Consider the following 21,478-nt stretch of genomic DNA (forward strand, 5'->3'; position numbering starts at 1 on the left):
TTGAGTGTTTGTAGTGTCCATATAAAAGCATGACCATAGCAAGTTTGTTGTTATAGTAACGCGTGTCTTAATATGTGGATGACAGCAAATAATAACTTGCTAACTTCAAATCTGGCTCGATGAAAGACGTTAACGCGCGTTTTCTGCGCGTGAGAAATTTGCGTGTGCATAGGCTTCTTAAAATATGACCATGAAAGGAAAGTTACTTTTTATAAAAAATAAACCTTACTTAATTATATAGGTCATGTTCTATTAAAGACGTTAAGGTCACCACTACGACTTTAATAGAACACCTTACTGTTTATAAAAAGTAACCTTATTCGTAACGCAATCCTAGTTTCATTTGGCTAGAATAAGTATAATAAAGGAAATTGGTTCATAGATAAATATAATATACTCTTAATCACTAATCACATTGAATAATATTATATTTTAGGAGCTATTGGATTATTGTGTAAATTGTTTATAAAATTTTGATACCTAAAAGCTCATTTAAAAAAAAAATTACTTTGTTTGTTACACACGTAAACTCTTTACTAAGATAAGTGTATATATATATATAGGATTTCAATAACCTTAGCAAGACGGGCATAACAAAGAAATAATCTTTAGCTATGTGTTAAACGACTAAGACACCGGGAGGTATCTTTGCATCGTTCGAGTCCATGTAGGACTGCGGTGCGTCGATAATGCAGTCGTATTTATATTAAAATACCCACCAACTCAATGTCATTAACATAATAAATATCTGGCAAATATGAATTTATAGTTATCAAAAGTTTAATTATTTACCAACTGTATAAATTTACTGTAACATATGACTAGACCGCCTATCTAGCGTAGCAATTAGTGGCAAAAACATTGTTTGACTGAAAGAAAACGAAAGCCACTAGTCCACGGTGGTCTTACTATTACTGGCTCTAGCAGCAGTTGAAGTATTAACTGGGTACAGAATATCCGGTAGAAATACCTCTCCGTACCACAATCACAAATGGCATAGACTGTAAAGTGTTAAAATCCCTGCCTAGTCTTCGTTGCTATGTTTTAGCTGCAAATTGCAATGAATTAAAAATAGCGGAAACAGACTAGATACAACATTAATTGACCGTGACCGTATATTTTTTCTTACAAATCATTGGTACAGATAAAAATGTATTATTCATCTTAGACCCTGAATATGAACGTCTATGCCGACACAGCTTTGCGAATTGAATGCAAATGCCGCCCTGTTATATCTGGGGCAAGATTTACGCATACAATTGCATTGGTATTACGTATCGGGGTCCCACAATGAAGGTAACTTTGAATATTCTTGAGAGAAAAACCTTTTAAAGGCTTCCTAGAATCATTAGGCGAATCATGATGAGGATAAAAAAATGCTATTTCTGTGTCTTTCTTGAAAGTAGATCTTACCTTACCTCATAATATAATAAAGGTATAGCTTTTGTTTATTCCGATAGAGGTTAAAAGGTCGTAGCTAATTACCACCCAACCGCCAAATACGTGGCACCAAGCCATTCAGAGTTCCAGTACAAAGCCGCGTAGGAATAGGAACTTTTATAGAAGCAGGCGTTACTTTGCAGAAATCTATGATAAGTATATAACGAAAATTAAATTAATTAATTAATTAAATTTTGTAATTTATAATTTCTTCAATCCTTATACTCCACACCAAACAGATCTTCGGCAATGTGCCCTCTACGCACGTTTCGCTCCGAAACCAGAGCATCCTTAGATGTTGACTTTATAATGAATGATTGTTAAGTAACAAACGCACGCTACATGGCATCTTCAATGGGCTGGTCACTGCCGAATCCTCCAGGATTCAGCAGTGAACAGGCCCCATACATTGGGGGTCAATATTTTGGTGAGAGTGCGGTGAATACGCAAGTGAATCCCGTACCCTCTCTTATAGGTCTGTCGTGGGACACACAGAGTTTTTAGTGGGTTTCCATCATAACCACTCCGTTTTCCCAAACGGAGTGGTATGCATTAGGCATTTATTCTGTTACAAAAAAAAAGGGGGTATGGGTTTAAAAAACTGCCATACCAAGTAATTAAATAAACAAGACCAAGTATCTACACTATATAACGTGCCGCGCCGCGATTCCCGTACAGAAAGTAGAGTAGTAAGATAGTAAGTATATAGTTATAGTCGGTTGTAGGTTGTAGTCATCATCATTATCATATCAACCCATTACCGGCCCACTACAGAGCACTCCTCCCATAATGAAAAGAGTTTAGGCCGTAGTCCACCACGCTGGCCTTGTGCGGATTGGTGGACTGTTGGTAGTAACAGTTACTAGTTAGTAGTAATTATCTACTTAATGAGAAAAGTCGCCGCATAAACTTTCCAAAACGTGCGGGTGCCTCATACACCTAGTTAGTTTAGTCGGCTACCATCTTAGACTACGTCATGAATTACCAAGATGTAAGTTTGCAGTCAAGGATTTAGACCAGAGAAAATTCAGGAATAATTCCCTAACTTTACCTGCCGGGCTCGAACCCAGGAACTCTTACTTATAAGACCACAGCGCCTATTACTGCGCCAGGAACGTCGTCAAGATGTTGTTTTTTAAACTTTTTAGCGGTTATCGTCGAAAACTTATGTTTTTTTATTGGATAACCAAGAGTTCTTTTGCGATTTTGCCTTTGAATGTCCTTTGAGGGTCTCTGAAAGGCTAAAAGTTAAGAGTACGGATAATGCACGGATTTCACACGTCTAATTATTGTTGCCTACAATACTATAATAGCAAAAGCGAACTAGCGAGCTGTGCATTAAAAAAAGCAATAGCAATTTTTTAATGCACAATATAATATATTGCTAACTTTTTGCAGGCAAATTCCAAACTGTGTCAAGTCAATAACTTACAACATACAAAAACTGAAAATATCAACAACTAAATACTTACACTAATAAATGAATGAACTATGAATCGGTATATTTCTTTTAAATATTATTACTGTTATATAATAATATTTAAAATAATAATAGCAAAAAAGTTGAAGAATCGTTTTTGCCATTGTTAAAATATTGGAACTTAACTCTTCAATTATATATTGGTAATTATTTTAAATTAATAAGTGTATGAAATAGTTATATGATAACGTATAGCTATTAATCGCAAATTCGCAATTTGACTGCCTCATTGGTGTCGTGGTGTGCATGTTCGACTGCAGCTTACCACAAGGTGAGATTGCAATCAAGGGCTAACTTGTAGTGAAATAAAAAAAATTAAAATAAAATTTATCAAATAACATGTTTATTAGGTAGGTAGGTACAATAAATTATTACATGGCTATTAAAGTAAATATTTACAATGTAGTTCTATTCAAACATATTTACGAAGTCATTGGTTACCGGACATAATTAATCTCTCCAATAAATAGGGATTGGGTAGGATATTTTCCGGTTCAAAGTTTGAAGCTTCTGCGATTTTATCGTTTCCTGGCTTTTGTTCTTGGGTATCTTCATTTCCATCATGATTTACGAATTCAATAACGCCATTAAATATCAAGTGAAACACATCAGAAATTGTGTACTTTCCCAGTTTCTTTAATATCCTTACTTTGCAGCCGTGTAAAATCGATTTCAGATAACTAAAAGCTTGAATCCCTAGGTCTAAAACAACACCTTTTATTTGTGTCTTAATAAAAGTGATTATGGCCTCGAGGTTTCCAAGAGAGTTAGATAACAGAGATTTAAGTCCTAGGTGAATGGAATCTGTACTCAATGATCGCTCTTCTCGAAAATATGTTCCATTTTCACCTGCGTGCGTGAATGCGATTAGGAAATGTAACACACAAATTGTTATGAAGCGTTGCATCTGGAACAAAATCAAATATTAATGTTTTTATACGATTTTCATAGATATATATATATATATATATATATATATATATATATTATTTATATCTTTTTATTTATTTTTCAACTTACGACTAGTTTTACAGGAATTTTCTTAATGCACTAGCGTAGATTTTGATGCACCTATCAACATACATTATAACTATATTTTACTAACCTACATCCTAAACAAAGAAAGTAAATAGTACGTTATAACTATTGCTGGCAAAGTTAAGGAAAAAATAAGTTGTATTTTTACCGATTAATACAGAATTTTAGAACATACTTTACACTGATATGTAATTAAAAGATGGTTCACATAATAAGACAAGTTATAAAAAAAATAAAACACATAATTTGTTTGAAATTTTTTCACTAAAGAAAATACTCTACAATGAAATTAATAAATTACCATCACATAAAAATGAGATTTTACCTATGACTGTATTTTTTTTAATTATTTCTCAAAATTATGTAAACAAAAGTTAAAAGATTGTTTACATTATGAGTCAAGTAAGAAAAATGGAAAACATATCGTAAATATCTATTATAAAAAAATGCTTACGATTTCTTATTCTTTTCCTCGATGCTCCGAAACCCAGAGGAATATTAACACGCTTATGCAGAGCTTAAGCATTTATACCGAATTTATGCAACATATTCATTTAACATAGATAGCATTAGCTAATTATTCATCATTACATTAGTAATTCTGAATAAGTTACTTATAAATTGCCTTACTGTGACTAAGTTTGGGTAAGTACTACCTAATTACATGCTATGTTTTTAGGGCTCCTCAAAAACAAAAACGGGTCCACACCCATTTTCTCATGCTATTATGAGTATTTTAAAATTAACTCCAAACAACATAGGTATTATTCCATTGTTTTAATAAAAACTAGTATCTATATAGTTCTCCAAACCGAAAAGATATGTTGTCTTGACCATATTTCTGAATATATGTTTATATTCACTGTACCCATCAATCAATCACCAATAGCCTCTAACCGTAAGCTGGTATAGTAAAGGCCTCTCCCAACGGGAGGGTTTGTCCATTACCACCACGCTCAGCTGATTTGGTGATTGCAGTAGACGGTAGCCACTTTACCCGATTATGTATAGTTTTCTATCGGCAGAAAAAGCCTAACCTACCTATTTCTAATGCAACTGTTTTTTATAAGGTTTTTTTTACTAAAAAAACTTTTTAGGTATGAGGGAATAATTACTCGTTATTCTAATACTTATAATAATTTGACAAAAATAATAATAATTACTTTGTTTAGTTAAATTTTATATAAACACAATTTTATATTACAGCAACTAAAAATTGTACAAAAAATGTACCAAATTGAAAAGTACACTTTGTATTGATTTACTATATTTCCTAACTGTTTAAACGTATGAATATTTTAATACCTAAATAAGCCAAATTATCCCGCCGGTCTCGAGTATTAGTGAGACTAACAAACAGCAATTAAGTTTTTCATTTGTCATAAAGAATCTAAAAGAAAACATTTTCTCTCTTATCCCGGAAGTTTGTATTTGAATAAAATTAATTAAAATAAATTGGAATGCTTTTCTGCTCCGCTAGCAAGCATAATAAAAACCTCAAGTTCGTTGCACTTTTGACAACAACTGTGTTATTTTCTTGTCGAAATATTTCAGTAGGTAACAATTTCTACTGTCGCTTGCCAAAGACGATTATGCAAAAAATCATGCCTTGTGTAAATATACAGCAGAATAATTTAAGTATTTTTCAATATATTGTGCAGGTATTCGATATAAGCCTCAAATATAAATTCAGTACCAGAAGTTCATTTTAAATTCAGAATAATACGTGCGTGGAGCGGGCAAGTGTAGAAAGTTTTGGCAATAAGAACTCAGTCCTTAGGTACATAATTATCATTATGCTGTAGTAATTTTTTTTTCCATAACAATAATTTCTGGGCAGTGGTTTGTAGTCGTTCTAGTCAAAGTTTTTTTTATGATAAGGCCCGCTAAGCCAACTCTCCTACAGATTTTATACGAGCAATTTGTACTCAAAGTATATAAAGTGTGTTAACTGTTCAAGTGGAACATTTGTATAATAAGAGTTCTTTTACTCGCTGCCACCATTGCTAATATTTTAAATACCTAAAGATTTATTAGTGTTTTCGGCGAACTCGATTAGATTTCGTTGGAAGTTTTTAAATTATGCATTATTATTGGGCGTTAGAGCCTAGAGGTTAAGTTTTCGTGTGCGTGCATGTATTTTTCTGTGTTTGCGTATTTTATTTTAAATTTTGCTTTACCGAATTTTGTACGTTTTGTGCATGTACTATATTTATTAATAGTAATTAACTGAATTATATATTTCATGGCCATACGGAGCACTGTAATTTTTTTTTTATTTCACCTGGATCTTAATTGTTAGAAATTATGCTCAAAGTTTAGGCCACTCAGGGCTGCGATAGTTTGTTCGTTTCGTAGATGGTTCAAATGATTAATGCTATTAGGTACTTGTTTAAGTAATCATGTTCACCAGGTGACGAGGCTAAAATACTAGGACTTGCACACACTGATCTCATAGACTTACCTTACACACGTGTTAAAAAAGATTACAGACATTAAAGCGTTTCCATCCTGTATGTAGGTACCTTTGTTAACTTTGAATATTTGCAAAGTAAATAAACACAGCACCGAAATTATGAGGTTCTAACAACAACGGTCATCATTTACTTAAAAATGATACCAATTCTAAATAAAAGTAAGCCAAACTGTTTATTTACGTCATTTTTTTTACGCCTTATAGGGTCTAGCACGCACTACTAATTTTTTCGTTATTTAGGTACCTAGGTAGCTTTTGAAAAAACGCTTAATCCGCGAAAACAAGGAGTTTCTTCAATCTTTATTCTCCACACCAAACACATCCAATATTTATATCTATCAAATAATTAGGTAGCTGTTTTTAACTAAGTACATATTAACAGTTCCTAGTGTATTAGTTACAACGTAATGATATGTTGACTATGATACTTACTACCCTTTTTTTTTCTTTTTTTTTAATAAATTGCGTCATTGTAGCTTATATAAGTATATGCAATTATTTTGAGGATTTACTCTGGACATACTTTTTAGATATACCTACATAAGATCATTATTTTTGTAATAGGTACCTACATAGTGTTCACATCGTATGATTTATCTTCTGTCTTAATTTACAGTTAGATTTCAGTCTGTCATATTATATTATATACTAGGTATATTCAAGGCGGTAATAGCCTTGTGATTAGGACGTCGGCTTCTCTTTTAACACTCTCACCGCCATACGGTCCGCCGGCGGGACGTATCTTTTCGAGTAGAGTACGCCATCTATATGTTGCACTTGGCAAGATCAGCAGGCCATACGGGCCGCCGGCGTACCGAATCTTTCGCGCCAAAATCTAACAAAATTTCCGTTATAACTTAAAACAATTATCGACTCTGTCACGCCACACTAGTAAACAATCATTAGCCCGCCGGCCGCCCGCACGGCTTGTAACGGTCGCATTTTGGCGCGCGTTTTGTGGAATTTCATCGTTTTATTGTGAATTTCTTCCATTTAATTATTATGTCGGACTCAGAAGATGACCCAGACTACCAGCCACCTACAGACGAAGAATCGGAAAGCATGTGCACGTATTCTGATGCAACTTCATCTGAAGAAAGCGTAGAATTATCCACCAGTCACCAACATCAACATTCTTCAGAAGCCATACCATGTCGGAGCATACCGAATTCGAGCTGGAATATACCGTTATCAGATGGTTCAAGAAAAAAACAGTTTCCGTTTACTGTTGACCCAGGCATGAAAAACATTGGTTCAGATTGTCAAACTGAATTAGACTTTTTATTTTTATTTTTGGATAATGAGATTATTGATTTAATGGTACGAATGACTAATTCATACGCAATAAAAACACAAATACTCAAACGTGTAACACGAAACAGTCGGTTGTCTAAGTGGAACGATTGTGATGCTGCCGAAATGAAGAAATTTCTCGGGCTACTGATTTGGATGGGGCTCAAAAAACTGCCAAAAATTAGTGATTATTGGAGTACAGACGTATTATATGAAAACAATGTTGCAAAAAGAGTAATGAGTAGAAACCGATTCGAATTATTACTTCGATGTTGGCATTTCGAAGATGCTTATTATATTGGCATGACGGGAACAGATCGACTCATAAAAATAAGACGCTTCGTCGAGATCCTTTCAAAAAAATTTGGCCAATACAAAACACCTGGAGAGTTTCTTACCGTTGATGAAACAATGGTAGCTTTTCGTGGCCGGATCGCTTTTATGCAATACATACCTGGAAAACGACATAAGTATGGCATAAAATTATTTAAAATTTGCGACGACGATGGATATACCTATGACTTGATTGTATATGAAGGCAAAAGGACCACTTCAACCACACAAAACGTATCCAGTGAAATAGTCATGAAACTCAGTGATCAATATCTGAATGCTGGAAGAAGTATCGTTACTGATAATTACTATACAAGTGTCACTTTGGCTAATAGTTTACTCCAAAAAAGCACCCATTTGTTGGGGACTCTAAGAAAAAATAGAAAAGGGCTACCAAAAGAATTATTGAAAGAGAAACTAAAGAAAGGCGAGACCTGTGTTATGGAAAATAATGACGGAGTGTTAATTCTACGATGGAAAGACAAGCGTGATGTGTTGGCTCTATCAACTCGGCATACACCTAGTTTTGTCAGCGTGCGCAGCAAGAGAAACCGCAATAAAGTGACTATGAAACCAACGCTGATAGCGGACTATAATCGTCATAAATGTGCTATTGACTACTCAGATCAGATGGGTAGTTATTGTAACCCTGCAAGGAGAAGCTTGCGTTGGTTTCAGAAATTGGCCATAGAGCTTTTATTTAGCACATCACTAATCAATGCCTTTATTTTGTTCAAAAATTCGAAAAACCTAACATCTAAAAAATATACCATAACCACATTCAAAGAAAATATTTGCCGTACATTGATGGGTCTTGATCAACAAAGAAGACAAGGTCGAATTAACCAGGACTGCTCAGCTGGACACCGATTTGGAAAGTCAACGTTGGTCGATCAGCGTAACAGAATAGTAAGAAGAAGATGCATCCACTGCTATGAAAAGAAGAGAGAAGAAGGTTTGACCAGTGTAGAAGCATGTAAAGTAACAAAGAAAGTAAATACAGTGTGCTTACTTTGTCCTTCAAATCCTAGTGTGTGCTCTGAATGCTTTGCTAACTTCCATAGCGCTATTGTAAGGCAGTAATAATGTAATAAAACATTTTTCTTTCATTTAAAATAGCTTTTTTATTTCTGTAATAAACCCCCAGAAATCCTATAAATTTTAAGATAGAGCAATTTTTTTTTTTTTAAATTGTAGGTATAAAAGTAAATTTTGTGTCTGGTTGCTTCACTTTTCTGTAATAGCAGGCCACGCACTACAAAATTAATATGAAATCACGAGGTCGTAGCGGACCGCACGGCCTGCTAGTAAAAATACATTGTGAGCCCGCCAGCCGCCCGTACGGCCTGGTAAACTCGTTAAACATTTTTCACCGCGGCCTGCACTGGTGGGCAAAGATGCGGCCGCCGGTAGACCGCATGGCCTGTAACGCTGAAAAAATCTATATATGGATGGCGGTGAGAGTGTTAAGGTTATCAAGTTCGGTCTCTGGCAACTCTTACTTTTCAAAGTAAAGAACTTTTAAACATCAGGTCACGTTGCAGAAAGTGTGCCTTACCTTACCATTAGGTGGGTCATCTGAAAGGTCCATAAATTATTAATATAAAAAAAAATGCCACTTCAGACTACTTTTCAATTCCTCACATTGGCGTTCAGCATAACTCAATACCAATGTTAGTGGCACTCCTAACTAACTTCAGACCGCGCGGTAATATTTTGCAGTGCGATCTTACCCAAGTAATAGTCAACGTGACAATAACTAAAATAACATTTGCATTTCAAAGTTTGTTATTTACTATTATATGATAAGTACTTTCATCTACTTGTAATTTACCTAGGAGCCCCTGCAATTTGATTCGAATTGAATACGAATGATTGTATTATCGTCATTATTCGCTTATTAATTTCCCACCAGAGATAGGGTAATGGGTAAGATTTTATTTTCTTTTTCTGGGGTACCTAGTTTACTTTTTGGAGCTATGTGTGTTTTAAGCAATTAAATATTATTTGCTTTAACGGTGAAGCAAGACGTCGTGAGGAAACCTGCATGCTTGCTTGAGTGTTTTTAATAATGTCTTCAAATGCGGGGTGTACAGTCTACACTACGGCCCGTGGTTGACTAATGAATTGAATGGGTTTCAGGCATACCCGTTGGGTACAGTCCTCCATTTTTAAAGAAAAAACATTTGAAGCCTTGAACCATCACGCGGTCTAAAAACGATTATTTTATGAACAGAATAAGCCATTACGGAATTTTCAACCCGTATGCCGTGAAGGAAAATGGTGTACGTTCTCCCTTGTTTGAGTGCACGCAACATAACTTGGGGACACCAACTCACACAAAATTAATTTTATATAGGTAGCCATCGAACGTTGCACACAAAAAAATTTGACTAGATTAATCTCCTTAAACTTAGTACCTGTAATATTTATAATAGCATTTACTAATTTAATTGCCTCGTTGGTCTAGTGTTGAGTAATTTTCGACTTCAGATCACGAGCTCTTTGGCTCGATGCCCGTAAAAGCCTGTTAAAAAGGATTTGGTTTTTCTGTCTAAAAATTCTTAGAACAAACCCAGAGTTTTGAAATTTGTGGTGATCCACCCCTGTGCCCCGGACCTGATCTCTTTTCGGATGCATTGGACTATAAACAGAGTGAGAGAATATAGAGTGCACCTGTGTTTGCGCATTCACCTGTGCACTATACCTAATATATACCGCGTAGTTGGGTAATCTCTCTTAAGAATGACATTACGTCCACCGAAACTGTGCTAGCTTTTCATTTCTATTTATATACGATATGTGTGAAACTCAAAAAATTACCTTAATAGATTACTTTAAGTAAATACTTTAAGTATATCTAGCAAATTTGCCTACAGAATCCTATCGAAGCATACGGAATGCATATCCATATGCACTGAACGAAGGCAATTATAAAAAAAAACTGTTGATTACTATTTTCGCGAAGCATAATTAAAAAGTGATGTGAAAGGGAAATTTAACATTAATCAGGAAACATTTTGGTGTTTACTTTGTAGGATTTATATTTTAACATAAAATAATTATTCTCAATCAATATTTATGACCATTGGTTAGTATCTTTAAAAGGCCTGACAGCTGTCTTGTGGTATATGCATAACCATAACCTTACCTACATATTAGGCTCAAATGCGTCAGTGTTCCATTAGAGGTGAAATAAAATTTATTACTAGTATTATTTTATTTGTGTTATCTAGTTTGCATTGTAGTTATTCGTGTATTATTTAGTTTTCAAAAGTATTATTTAACGACCTCCCCCATACGACTTGTGATTAGTTTACCATACACACTTTCTTCCCTTCCACTATCCTACACAACTAAAACCCATCGCGCCTCCTCTCCCACCTGCGCTATTATTCCGTTTATTTGCCTCCCAAGATACCTATATACCTAACCTCCTATTTAACGTGATGTTAAATACACTTTATGCTACCATGTGAAATGGAATATCAAATGAAAATAAAATCTGTCTTATATTTCCTGAGTGGAGCACTTTTTAACAAATAAACTATCATCCGCCATATAACCCTTATGGGAGTCCTATTTCCATTATCATATTTTTTACAATTTGGCGTCAACCAATCTTTCATAAAACCTTTCCTTTTTTACACTAATAACTGGAAATAATAATCGGTCAAATCCAAAGGCTTCCAAGTCAAAGGTTAAATTTAGTATAAATCCTTGGCTAATCCTTTTCAAACCAATTCCTTGTTTATAAGAACGGCTCTAACTTTGCTATCTTTGAATATTTTTGATTTAGATTGACCTTATTGACTTCGGCCTTAAGTCTTCTTCTAAATTTATTCTTAAAACATATCGTTGACTCCAACGGCGGCTGTACACTGTTATCATCCATTAGCCTCATTAATTTCTCACTGATGTTATAATATCATTTAACAATATGGCTTCTGTAATTAATACATATTAATTGCAGAAGCCATATTGTTAAATATCAATATTAGTACCACAAGAGATAATGATGTTAACTCCTTGCGATCTAGCACGACAATCAATAGCGATGCCGAGTTGGTGGTAACAATTTGTTACAAACACAAATATTCTATATTTTAAGTACGCCTTACCTCAAATAAGCCTTACATAATGACACTCATATGAATATTATTTATCAAGGTAGACCTATATTTGAAAGCCATGTAAGAATGACGAAACTACCAGTGAAAAGTCCGTGAAAATCTAAAAATCTAAAAATATAAATTGAAAACTGTCTTGTTCCTAATATTGTTCTATATATTAATAAGTAAAAAGCTGTTATGTTGAGGCTACAAAGGGTCTTCAATTTTATTTATTTTTATAGATTAAGTAGGGCTTGACATTTTTCTACAGATGCCAGCTCTGAAACACTGATGAAAATTTAGAGACGTATGTAACGTTTCATGTGACGAAAATTCAAATCGTTAGCACAGTTTTTAAAATGGAGCAATGGGACGCGGGGTCTTATCAGGTAAATCTCCTTTCGAGGTCCAGCTTTACGCGAGAATCTATTTAAGTTTAGAAAGTTACGATTTATACCTTGTATCCGTTTGGTGACAATTGTCACACAATTTACATTTACTTATTTTAACATAAAAGATAGTAACATATAGGTAAATCCGTATGAAGGAATTACAAATGGCTCATTATGGCCAACAAGAATAATTTGGTTATTGGTTCTGCAACGACTAAGTGTTTTGTTCCGAGAGTACTCTTTTATATACTTTTCAAATTAAAGTAACAACTGTGACAACAGCCGGGCTTAATTTGATAAATATTCAACGAGACGTGTTACTGTTAGGTCACACTAGCGACATGACGCAGGATATTTTGCTTCACCATTTTACATAAGGAAATATGAAGGTTCGTAAGCCGAGGTAATCACGACAACAGGCTAAACTCACTGTCGCGTTGGTGCTAGTTTTAAACCTTGCCATCCATAAGTTCTACTTCTTAGTCGATTTAGGCTCAGCAGATTGGACTTAGTGTTTACTTTAGACATGTGTGAGTTTTATCACTAGATGGCACTCGTTCAATTCCATGCTTATCGTAGTAAACCATCACGCGATCATTTAGGATATAAGCGTATAGGTAGCTCTTTTTAGGGACTCTGGTGTTGTGGCTCGGTTGAAAATGGTATTCACTATTCCCTGACGGATTCATTGCTAGTGCACCCGTGTAGACAACTTCAATGGCAGTGCTCGTCCTTTCATACTCCAACTATACCTAAGGAAATGAATGATTTTTGAATTTTAGAGGCTTCTTTGCCCAAGTCACTGTATTTGTTGTGACGAACGTCCTTGTCTCAGATTATCACACATGTGTGACGTAATTCATAGGTAGCCCAAAAGTTGGTACTATTTTTGATGGTCTAACCTTGAAATGACTGCCTCGTAGATATTTTATACTCACCATGTTAGTAAGAACGAGGCACTGGATTTGATGTTTGGGTCGGGTCGAAAATCGTGGGGTGGTAAAAATCTCAATCAAACTCGAAGTTAGTTTTGCGATGTCTACCTTGGAGACAAATGTTTCAACGTTATCGTCGGTTCCAGTTATCATAACCAATGTATTCCTTTATGTACTGGAGTAGCGTGGATGTTAAAAGCTTTGACCTGCAGTGGAGCATTGATAGAAAGCCCAAAAAAAATGCTTTTTTTTATTTCATTACAAGTTAACCTTTGACTGCAATCTCACCTGGTGGTAAGTGATGATGCAGTCTAAGATGGTAGCGGGCTAATCTGTTAGGGAGTATGGTAGCCATACCCCTAATAAGTTTCTACGTGACATCGCACTAAATCGCTTAGCGGCACTGGTAACTAGCCACGACCAAAGCTTCCCACCAGACCCAACTTAAATGAATAATAAATTTAGCCTAAACTTCAGAAGTGGTGTAAGGCATCAACGTTCTTAGTGCCACCCCTGAACCTTTCTTGCTTGCGTTATATTTAGCTCTTTAACTATGAGCCTTTAGTAGAATTGCAGATGTAGTAAACATTATTTTATTAAACGCTCTCATAGTACGTATGGCAATTACTGGTTATTGTTCAAATACAATGTAATTTTATCACTCAACATAATGTTACATGTTATTCACAGTTAAATATGTAGATACTTATCACTGATGCAGATATCAAGTTTTATAGATAAATAAAAATTTGGAAAGCAATCTGCCTTTGAATTAGAAGAGATTGTGTTGAATCTTGAGCTGTGGCGGATTGTTGGACAAACTGGGAGGGTCGATATTTGAACTTAGAATAATTAGATAAAGTTCAACAAAAAGAAACAACGTATCCAAGTGTGAAAACATCATCATTATAGAAGCACTACAAGGCACGATTTTCCTCTCACAATGAGAAGGGTTTAGGACGTAGCCCGCCCGCTATGTAGAGATTGCTACTTTACAAGCCTTTGAAAACATTTTGGATAACTCCTAGGCATGTAGGTTTCCTCACGATGTTTTCCTTCATCGTTAAATCGAGTGATAATTAATTTCTTAAATTATAAACGCCCGATAAGAAAACAGCTATGCATTTTTTATTGGCAATCCGTAATCCTTAATTCTAAATTTAAAGATCTGAAATAGAGAAATCTGAGAATACAGATGCTTATAAATCTGACTTTGGTGTACAACTATTGAGAAAAGACTGACTTTCAGAGTAAAGATCTAAGAATATTGATTTTGAAATTAATATTTAATAATTTATTTTCCCTTGTATATATAGTAGGAATAATTTCTACGTAATATGTTGAATAATGTACCACGTATAATTTCCCGTGCATTTTGTGACGTATATTTTGACACCCTGCAAACAAAAATTGAGATGTAATGATATTATGAAAGATTTATCGAATAAGGGTATAGGAAGGAATATTAAATAATATAATATATAATTGAAAAAAATCGAAACTAACCTCCGTGCAAATATTTTTTATATATATTTTGTTAATTGTTTCAGTCTGAGGCCCATATTTATAACCACGTAAGCAATAAAAAAAACAGATTATGATTCGTGTGTTATTAATATTTAAGTAGATATATTTTTTTTACTTGTATTATCCCGCGTTCTGGTCAGGCACCTCCTTTCACCAGAGGTTGTTGTTTTTAAGAGATTGCTTTTACAATATGACGTCTTTTGTTCACATCGCCATAATATTTTTTCTTGTTATGGATGTCATACAAAGCGGTGTCAGCCCAGTGTTTAGGAGGACGCCCTTATTTTCCGAGGGGTCCAAGCTGGTTCCGCGGTACGCAAATCTAACTTTACGGAGTTATGTGCGTTTTAAGAAATCACATTTCACTTGCCATAACCTTCACCGTTATGGCAAGTGAAATGTGATTTCTTGTAAATGATTTGTTGTGAAACATCGTAAGGAAACTTGCATGTCTGTGAGTTCTTCATATTGCTCTGCCTACTAATTATTATCAACCAATATTGTACTGTACCAGCCGCGTTGTTGAACTTTCTCATTCTGAAAGGAAACCCGTGCCCTTTAGTGACCGAATAATAAGTTGATATGTATCATAAATCAAATTTTTGTATGGGCGGTAAATATTCTACATCAATATAATAATAAACTATCTCAATATATTTTTCTTAATAAATCGTTTAATCTTAAAAAAATCCACAGAAGGATTATATTTTCTAGTCTCAGTTCTCGAATAGCAAAGGTAGAGGTACACTATGAAGTAAAACCTCTAAGGACGAAAGAGCGAAAAAACGTTTCCCTGAGCATCTTCAGTAAAAACTAAATTTGTTTGACGACTTGCCTGATGCAGTGGTGAGTGTTGTTTTATAAGTGAGTATTCCTTCTACATTGTAGACCAGTCCAAAGAAAATACAGCAATAATAAATTGCCAAATTGATTGTCCTTGTCCGGAAATCGAATCCAGGAACGCTCACTTATAATTATGGTCTGGCCGTGGCTCGTTACCACACTACTTACTGACAACGACGTGCCGCCAAGCTTAAAAACCGATGAGAGGTATGGGTTTATTAAAACTGCCATACTCCCAAACAAGTTAGCCCTATACCATCTTACACTGCATTGTCACTTGACATTTCACCTGGTTGACACCAGGTGAAATTGTAGTCATGCGCTAACTTGTAGTGTTCAAAAAAAGAATAAAAAAACAATTGCTCTTTCTAGACTGCTTCGGGCTTATTAGTCGAACCTCTGTATATGGTTGTCAGAGATCAGAGCCCACAATAAAACACTTAGTTATTAAACAGAAAGCCACAACTATAAAATAAAAAGTAGCTACAAGGTAAGTAGTGAATGTACTAGAAACTTCCTCCCTTTAGAAAACACTTACAAAATAAACAAAACAGAGTCCCTAGTGTGCTCTGGCGCTTACGATTATTTACGTGCAGTGGCAATGAGCGAGGCCGCGTAAAACACTTGTCGCCTGCGCCCGAGTTGCCTTTGCCGACTTCAGTCGCAACTAACAGTTCGTAGCGCTTCGGACCACGGTGCTACACGCGTGCACGTAACGTAACATGTACTGAAAAATTACGCACGCAATAAATAAAGGGATTCTGTATAAGTTTTATGATCATCATAAATGGGCGACATCAATAAATTGAACACTCTGCCGGATCTAATGAGAAAGTGCTTCAAAATGGGACTATTCAAAAGTGAGTGATTTTCATTAATGTTCAAACTGTTTTCAATTTGACGTTTATCCTGCAAGGAATGTAAAATCTAAAAACTTACTCGTAATTTTTATCATTGATAGCAAGCAGTTACCATACTGGAAAAAATTAAAAATTTTCGGGTTAAAATAATATACTGTCTTCCTCAGAAATATTTACTTCCATTACGTTTTATATGTATAAGTAAATGTTTAATAAAATGTTAGTAAAAAAAAGTAGGTGCTATTTTTAAGTATATAATAATACAATCCTTTTTTTTAAACATAGACTACCTTTATTATTGCGGTTAAATTATTTTAACAGATCGTTCGTTCTTCCACCTTATAGATAAATGTGGTATATTAAGTGTATGACAAAATAACCAGGACTTTTTGCTATGCCAATCGTAAAGGAATGAAATCTCTTAATAAGATGCCTAACTTCTTAGGCAAAAGAGAGAGTAGTACAAACATAGGGCTTTCTATGTGTTAATGTTTAAGGGCAGAAGAGTTTTTTTTTTATACATCAAAATATAATGTTGGATCTTCATCAGAAAGTTCAGATTTACCTACTTCTAAGGCTTACTTACTACCATTGCTTAAGCCTTTATTATTTTAATATAAGCACTTTAAGTTTAGTGTCAGAATTATAATTATTTTTGAGGACGTCGAAGGTATATCTCTAACTCTATTTATCTAAACTTTAATTTTAACAATACTGCTATACGCAACTCGTTTACTTAAAAATTTACTTTTCGAGTGACATACGAATTGGTAACAGTGTGTTCTTTAAGAGTATGTATAATTGGACAGTCTAATTTTACTGCCCTGGTTATAGGATAGGATACAGGAGACTGATAAACAAATCAAGGACCTACGTAAAGTAAGAAAACTAAGCCTTGAAGCATTTCCAGGTCAACATTTGGCAACCGACCTAGGTCAATGTTGTTTAACAAACGTTTTGTATAATAAAACGTTGTCGCAACTGAACCACGCCTTCCAATTATTGGGCCTTTAAACTAGCTCATAGTAATTATTTCTATTCAAATACCTAGAGTTTCTTACAATAAAGGCAGATATTCGAATGAGTGAGCGCCTGGCATATTTTTTTTCCCTACCCTGTTTTATATAACCTACGAAATTTGGTTTCATGACTTTACAGATTTTTGTTATTGGAGGTATCCTCCAAATGAGTGCTAAAAAGGAGTAACTGGATATCACCTTAGCATATCTAATTTCAATGCTCCCTTTTTTCATTACCAAATTAAAAATTTCCTGAAGACCTCATGAGGATCTTAAGCAGAATAGCTCCTCTTAATCCAGTAAGCTACTCACTTGGACTTATTTTATTATATATTGTACTTATTTTAAATCTTCAATAACCTATAAAAGTTCACTTCTAGCCTAGAGGTCTCCCAACGGAGTTTTTACCCAAAAAACACCATGATGTGAGATGATAGTGGTAACCAGAACGAAGGACGCTTCTGCCAGTTCTCAGTTATATTTCTTTTGTCGCCTCATACAACACCTGCGGGGGGCTAGCACGGGCACGAGATAAAAATTATATCCTCGGATTATATCCCCTAACGAGGTATAGAATTAACGTTTCCACCTGCTAAATCACGGGAACATGGAATAGGAGAAGTTTACCCCCGTTTAATTTTACAAAAACGTTTGTGCTCCTGAGTTTTACTGTGCAAAGAATAATATAAATAAATAAATATACTACGACAATACACACATCGCCATCTAGCCCTAAAGTAAGCGTAGCTAGATGTATATTTATTATTTTTTATGAAGTATGCACGTTAAGTCGTAATAATGTCTCTCCTTACCATATTTTTACAAGTTTACCGTCTAACACAATTATTCCGACACGCGTCATCAATAAAGTTTGTTGACCGATAAGTCAACTTGTTGAGTTTATCGGTGCATATAACTTGAAGGAAAGAAAAAATACACATTACTTATAACTTCCTAGTTGTATGTGATAGATCACTTGGAAATCTTTAACATGGTGACCCTTTAAAATGAATATGTAACCGGAAATCTACGGCTAAAATTGGTAGAGGTCACAAGGAAAAAAAGAAAGTAAACTTTTATGAACACCAAGGAGACATACAGCCAATTATACATGCACCTCAATAACACCATATAAATACCATAAATAATAGTTACTACCGACTAATATTATTTTTCTAAAGGTTTATAGGAATATAATTAATAAGCTTAGAGCAAAAATAGAGTAAAATGGGATGCAATATTACTTGCCCTTAATAAAAACATAAAATGAATAAAACATTTTGATAGCACTTAGCAGAATCTAATCTATAATAATTGTTCCCACTCAACATAATATATTTCTTATACGACCTTATCCTACATAAATATTTACCGATTTGGTATTTTGAAAAGTAGACTGGATTTCAAACAAGTTCAATGAATTCCATAAGCAATAATTATAAGGTTTTCTAAGTTAGATTAGCAAATAGAGCCTACATATTAATAAAACTAAGTCAAAACTATCTTGCTGATTGAAATGTAATGAAAATATTATAGAATTTATAAAAATACAAAGTATGCTTCCATAACTCATAACTACGTACCTACGAGTGCAGACTTGTATTTAACTTTCAGTCCTAGAATTAGAATATCTTAACTAGTGCATTTTTTCCAGTCTAAAAATATTTACAACATTGTTCATAGAACAAATTTTTATAACAGTTAATGTTTTAACCTCACCGTCGCCAATATAACAGCCTGTGTAAACAAATACAATTATTTGTAGTTCTAATTATTTTTTTATTTCATTATTCCATCTTCTATTGTATAGAAAAACCATAATGTGATACAAAATAGGAAAACAAATAACTGAATCGAGCTGTTTCACAGTGACGTCCTTGAATGTTGCAAATGTTACATCAATACATCGAACGTTAGGTACGTAGTTACTTGAAAAATAATAAAACGTGACCAGAATCATTATTTTCATATATTTCCATAAATATGGCTCACGTCTTAAAATAACAACATTAGATAAAAAAAATAACAAGAATCAAAGTTAACTTGCCACGATATACACGCTAGATAAATTATGCATTTTTTTTTTTAAGCGAGCAAAGAAGATATAATCTCTATATCATTATACCCATAATGATATTACATAAGTATAAAACCAAAGATAGTAACATTTAAATTACAAAAGGAAAGAGTAACTTGCTAAGTAAGACTCGATTAGTTAATAATAAAACGTTACAACTAGGAAATCGTTAATGCAATTAAACTAAGCAACAAACCATCATTTTTTTTTTAACTTTGTTTTAATGACTTATCGTCGCAAAGAAATAATCAACGTTTAAAATGTCATTAAGATACACGAACATGGCAATATTTATCACCTTTCTCAATACGTAAGTAGCTAGATTCCAATATCTTTACCGACATATCCACGGAAGTCATTGTTTAAAAAAATATTGCCATATACTTAAAAATAATTACCCTGTATTTTTATGATAATTGATGATATTGTAAAAGAGCAACTGCTGAGGTCCTTGCCGGCTTCTTCTCGTAAGAATCTGCCTTCCGAACTGGTGGTAGAGTCACTACACACAGACAGACTTGACGTTTCAAAAGTGTTATATTAGGCCTACTTGAAATAAATGAATTTTGAATTTAATTAAAATTGACATTAAGTAGGAAAAACTTTATTATAGTAATATTGTTTCTTTTAAATATAAATATAACCTAAAATAAACTATTTAAAACTAAATAAAATCTAAAACGTCCTCGAAACCACCGCAGCGAGGCACAGTTCCTAAGATGCTGGCAGCATTGCCTCTTCGGATGGCCAAACTAATTCTTTGGCCAAGGTAACTGCCCGCTCTAGGATCACCTACTCGACTCGATAACCCTTTTCGATAATTCTTTGAAAAGGGCTCTTGCCTCCTGACCCCACGGTCCCAAAGTCTCTACTCCAAAAGGCACAAAAATGAAGCTGCTATCCAGGTTTTCATATTTACGCCTCTTGGCCTGCTCGGCATTGGAAGCAGCCGCACCTACCATTGACGATGTGGCCTGGATGTGTAATGCAGCTAGGGTATCAACACAAGTTGCATCCCACAGAAGTGACCTTCCAAGCCTCCAAGGTATGAGCGTCATACCATCAGGTCTCTTGCAATCGCTCCGCGCCAAACCAATAGGTTCTAATACAGCTGGAATTAACGGAACGGAATACGGAAAATGCGAAAATTTCTTCCAGTAATCTAAGTTGCTTTAAAATAGTTGTTTCACAGGGTAGAGATAAAACGAAAATAAGAAAGGTCAGTAATATGATCGAAGATCCAAAAATATATAAGCCGATAAGGCAGACATTGTTCGAAAACCCAATGCCCACTGGAATGCCCAATGCAAACTGGAATTTCTAGCCCGGACAGCAAGACTCTGCGTTGGTAAACCCCCGTTGGTAGTAAGTTAATTAGGTGAAAACACGACGACGACGTTGGTATTATGAAATCACTTCAAAATACCATATCCATCAGTACAACAGAGAGACAACAATGATCCAACACTAGTTAATTATTAATTTTCATGACTATTAATTTGTCGCAAGACAGAATAATGATTGTAAAATGTTGAAGATGGAAAAGAGCAAGTCTTCCCGCTTGCCGGGTTCTTCTCAGTAGAATCTGCCTTCCGATTGCTGCCTATAGACTTACTTAAAATACATGAATTTACGTACTTGTAGTTTAAAGAT

At 34.5% G+C, this 21,478-nt stretch overlaps 1 protein-coding gene across 2 annotated transcripts in view; it reads left to right on the forward strand.

The window, feature by feature from the left end:
• The window catches only part of LOC120629777 (solute carrier family 22 member 4-like), a 66,654-nt gene that overhangs the window by 18,991 nt on the left and 26,185 nt on the right, over positions 1-21,478 (forward strand). The window contains exon 1 of one of the 2 annotated variants that reach the window (XM_039898816.1): positions 16,521-16,729. The exons of the other annotated variant lie outside the window; for it this stretch is intronic. Within the exon in view, the coding sequence (XP_039754750.1) occupies positions 16,657-16,729 (73 nt within the window). The 5' untranslated portion in view covers positions 16,521-16,656. Of the gene's footprint in view, positions 1-16,520; positions 16,730-21,478 lie in introns of those variants that run through there. 2 annotated transcript variants of the gene reach the window in all.

The sequence above is a fragment of the Pararge aegeria genome, chromosome 15 (genome assembly GCF_905163445.1).
Source record: "Pararge aegeria chromosome 15, ilParAegt1.1, whole genome shotgun sequence".
NCBI classification, from domain to species: Eukaryota; Metazoa; Arthropoda; class Insecta; order Lepidoptera; family Nymphalidae; genus Pararge; species Pararge aegeria.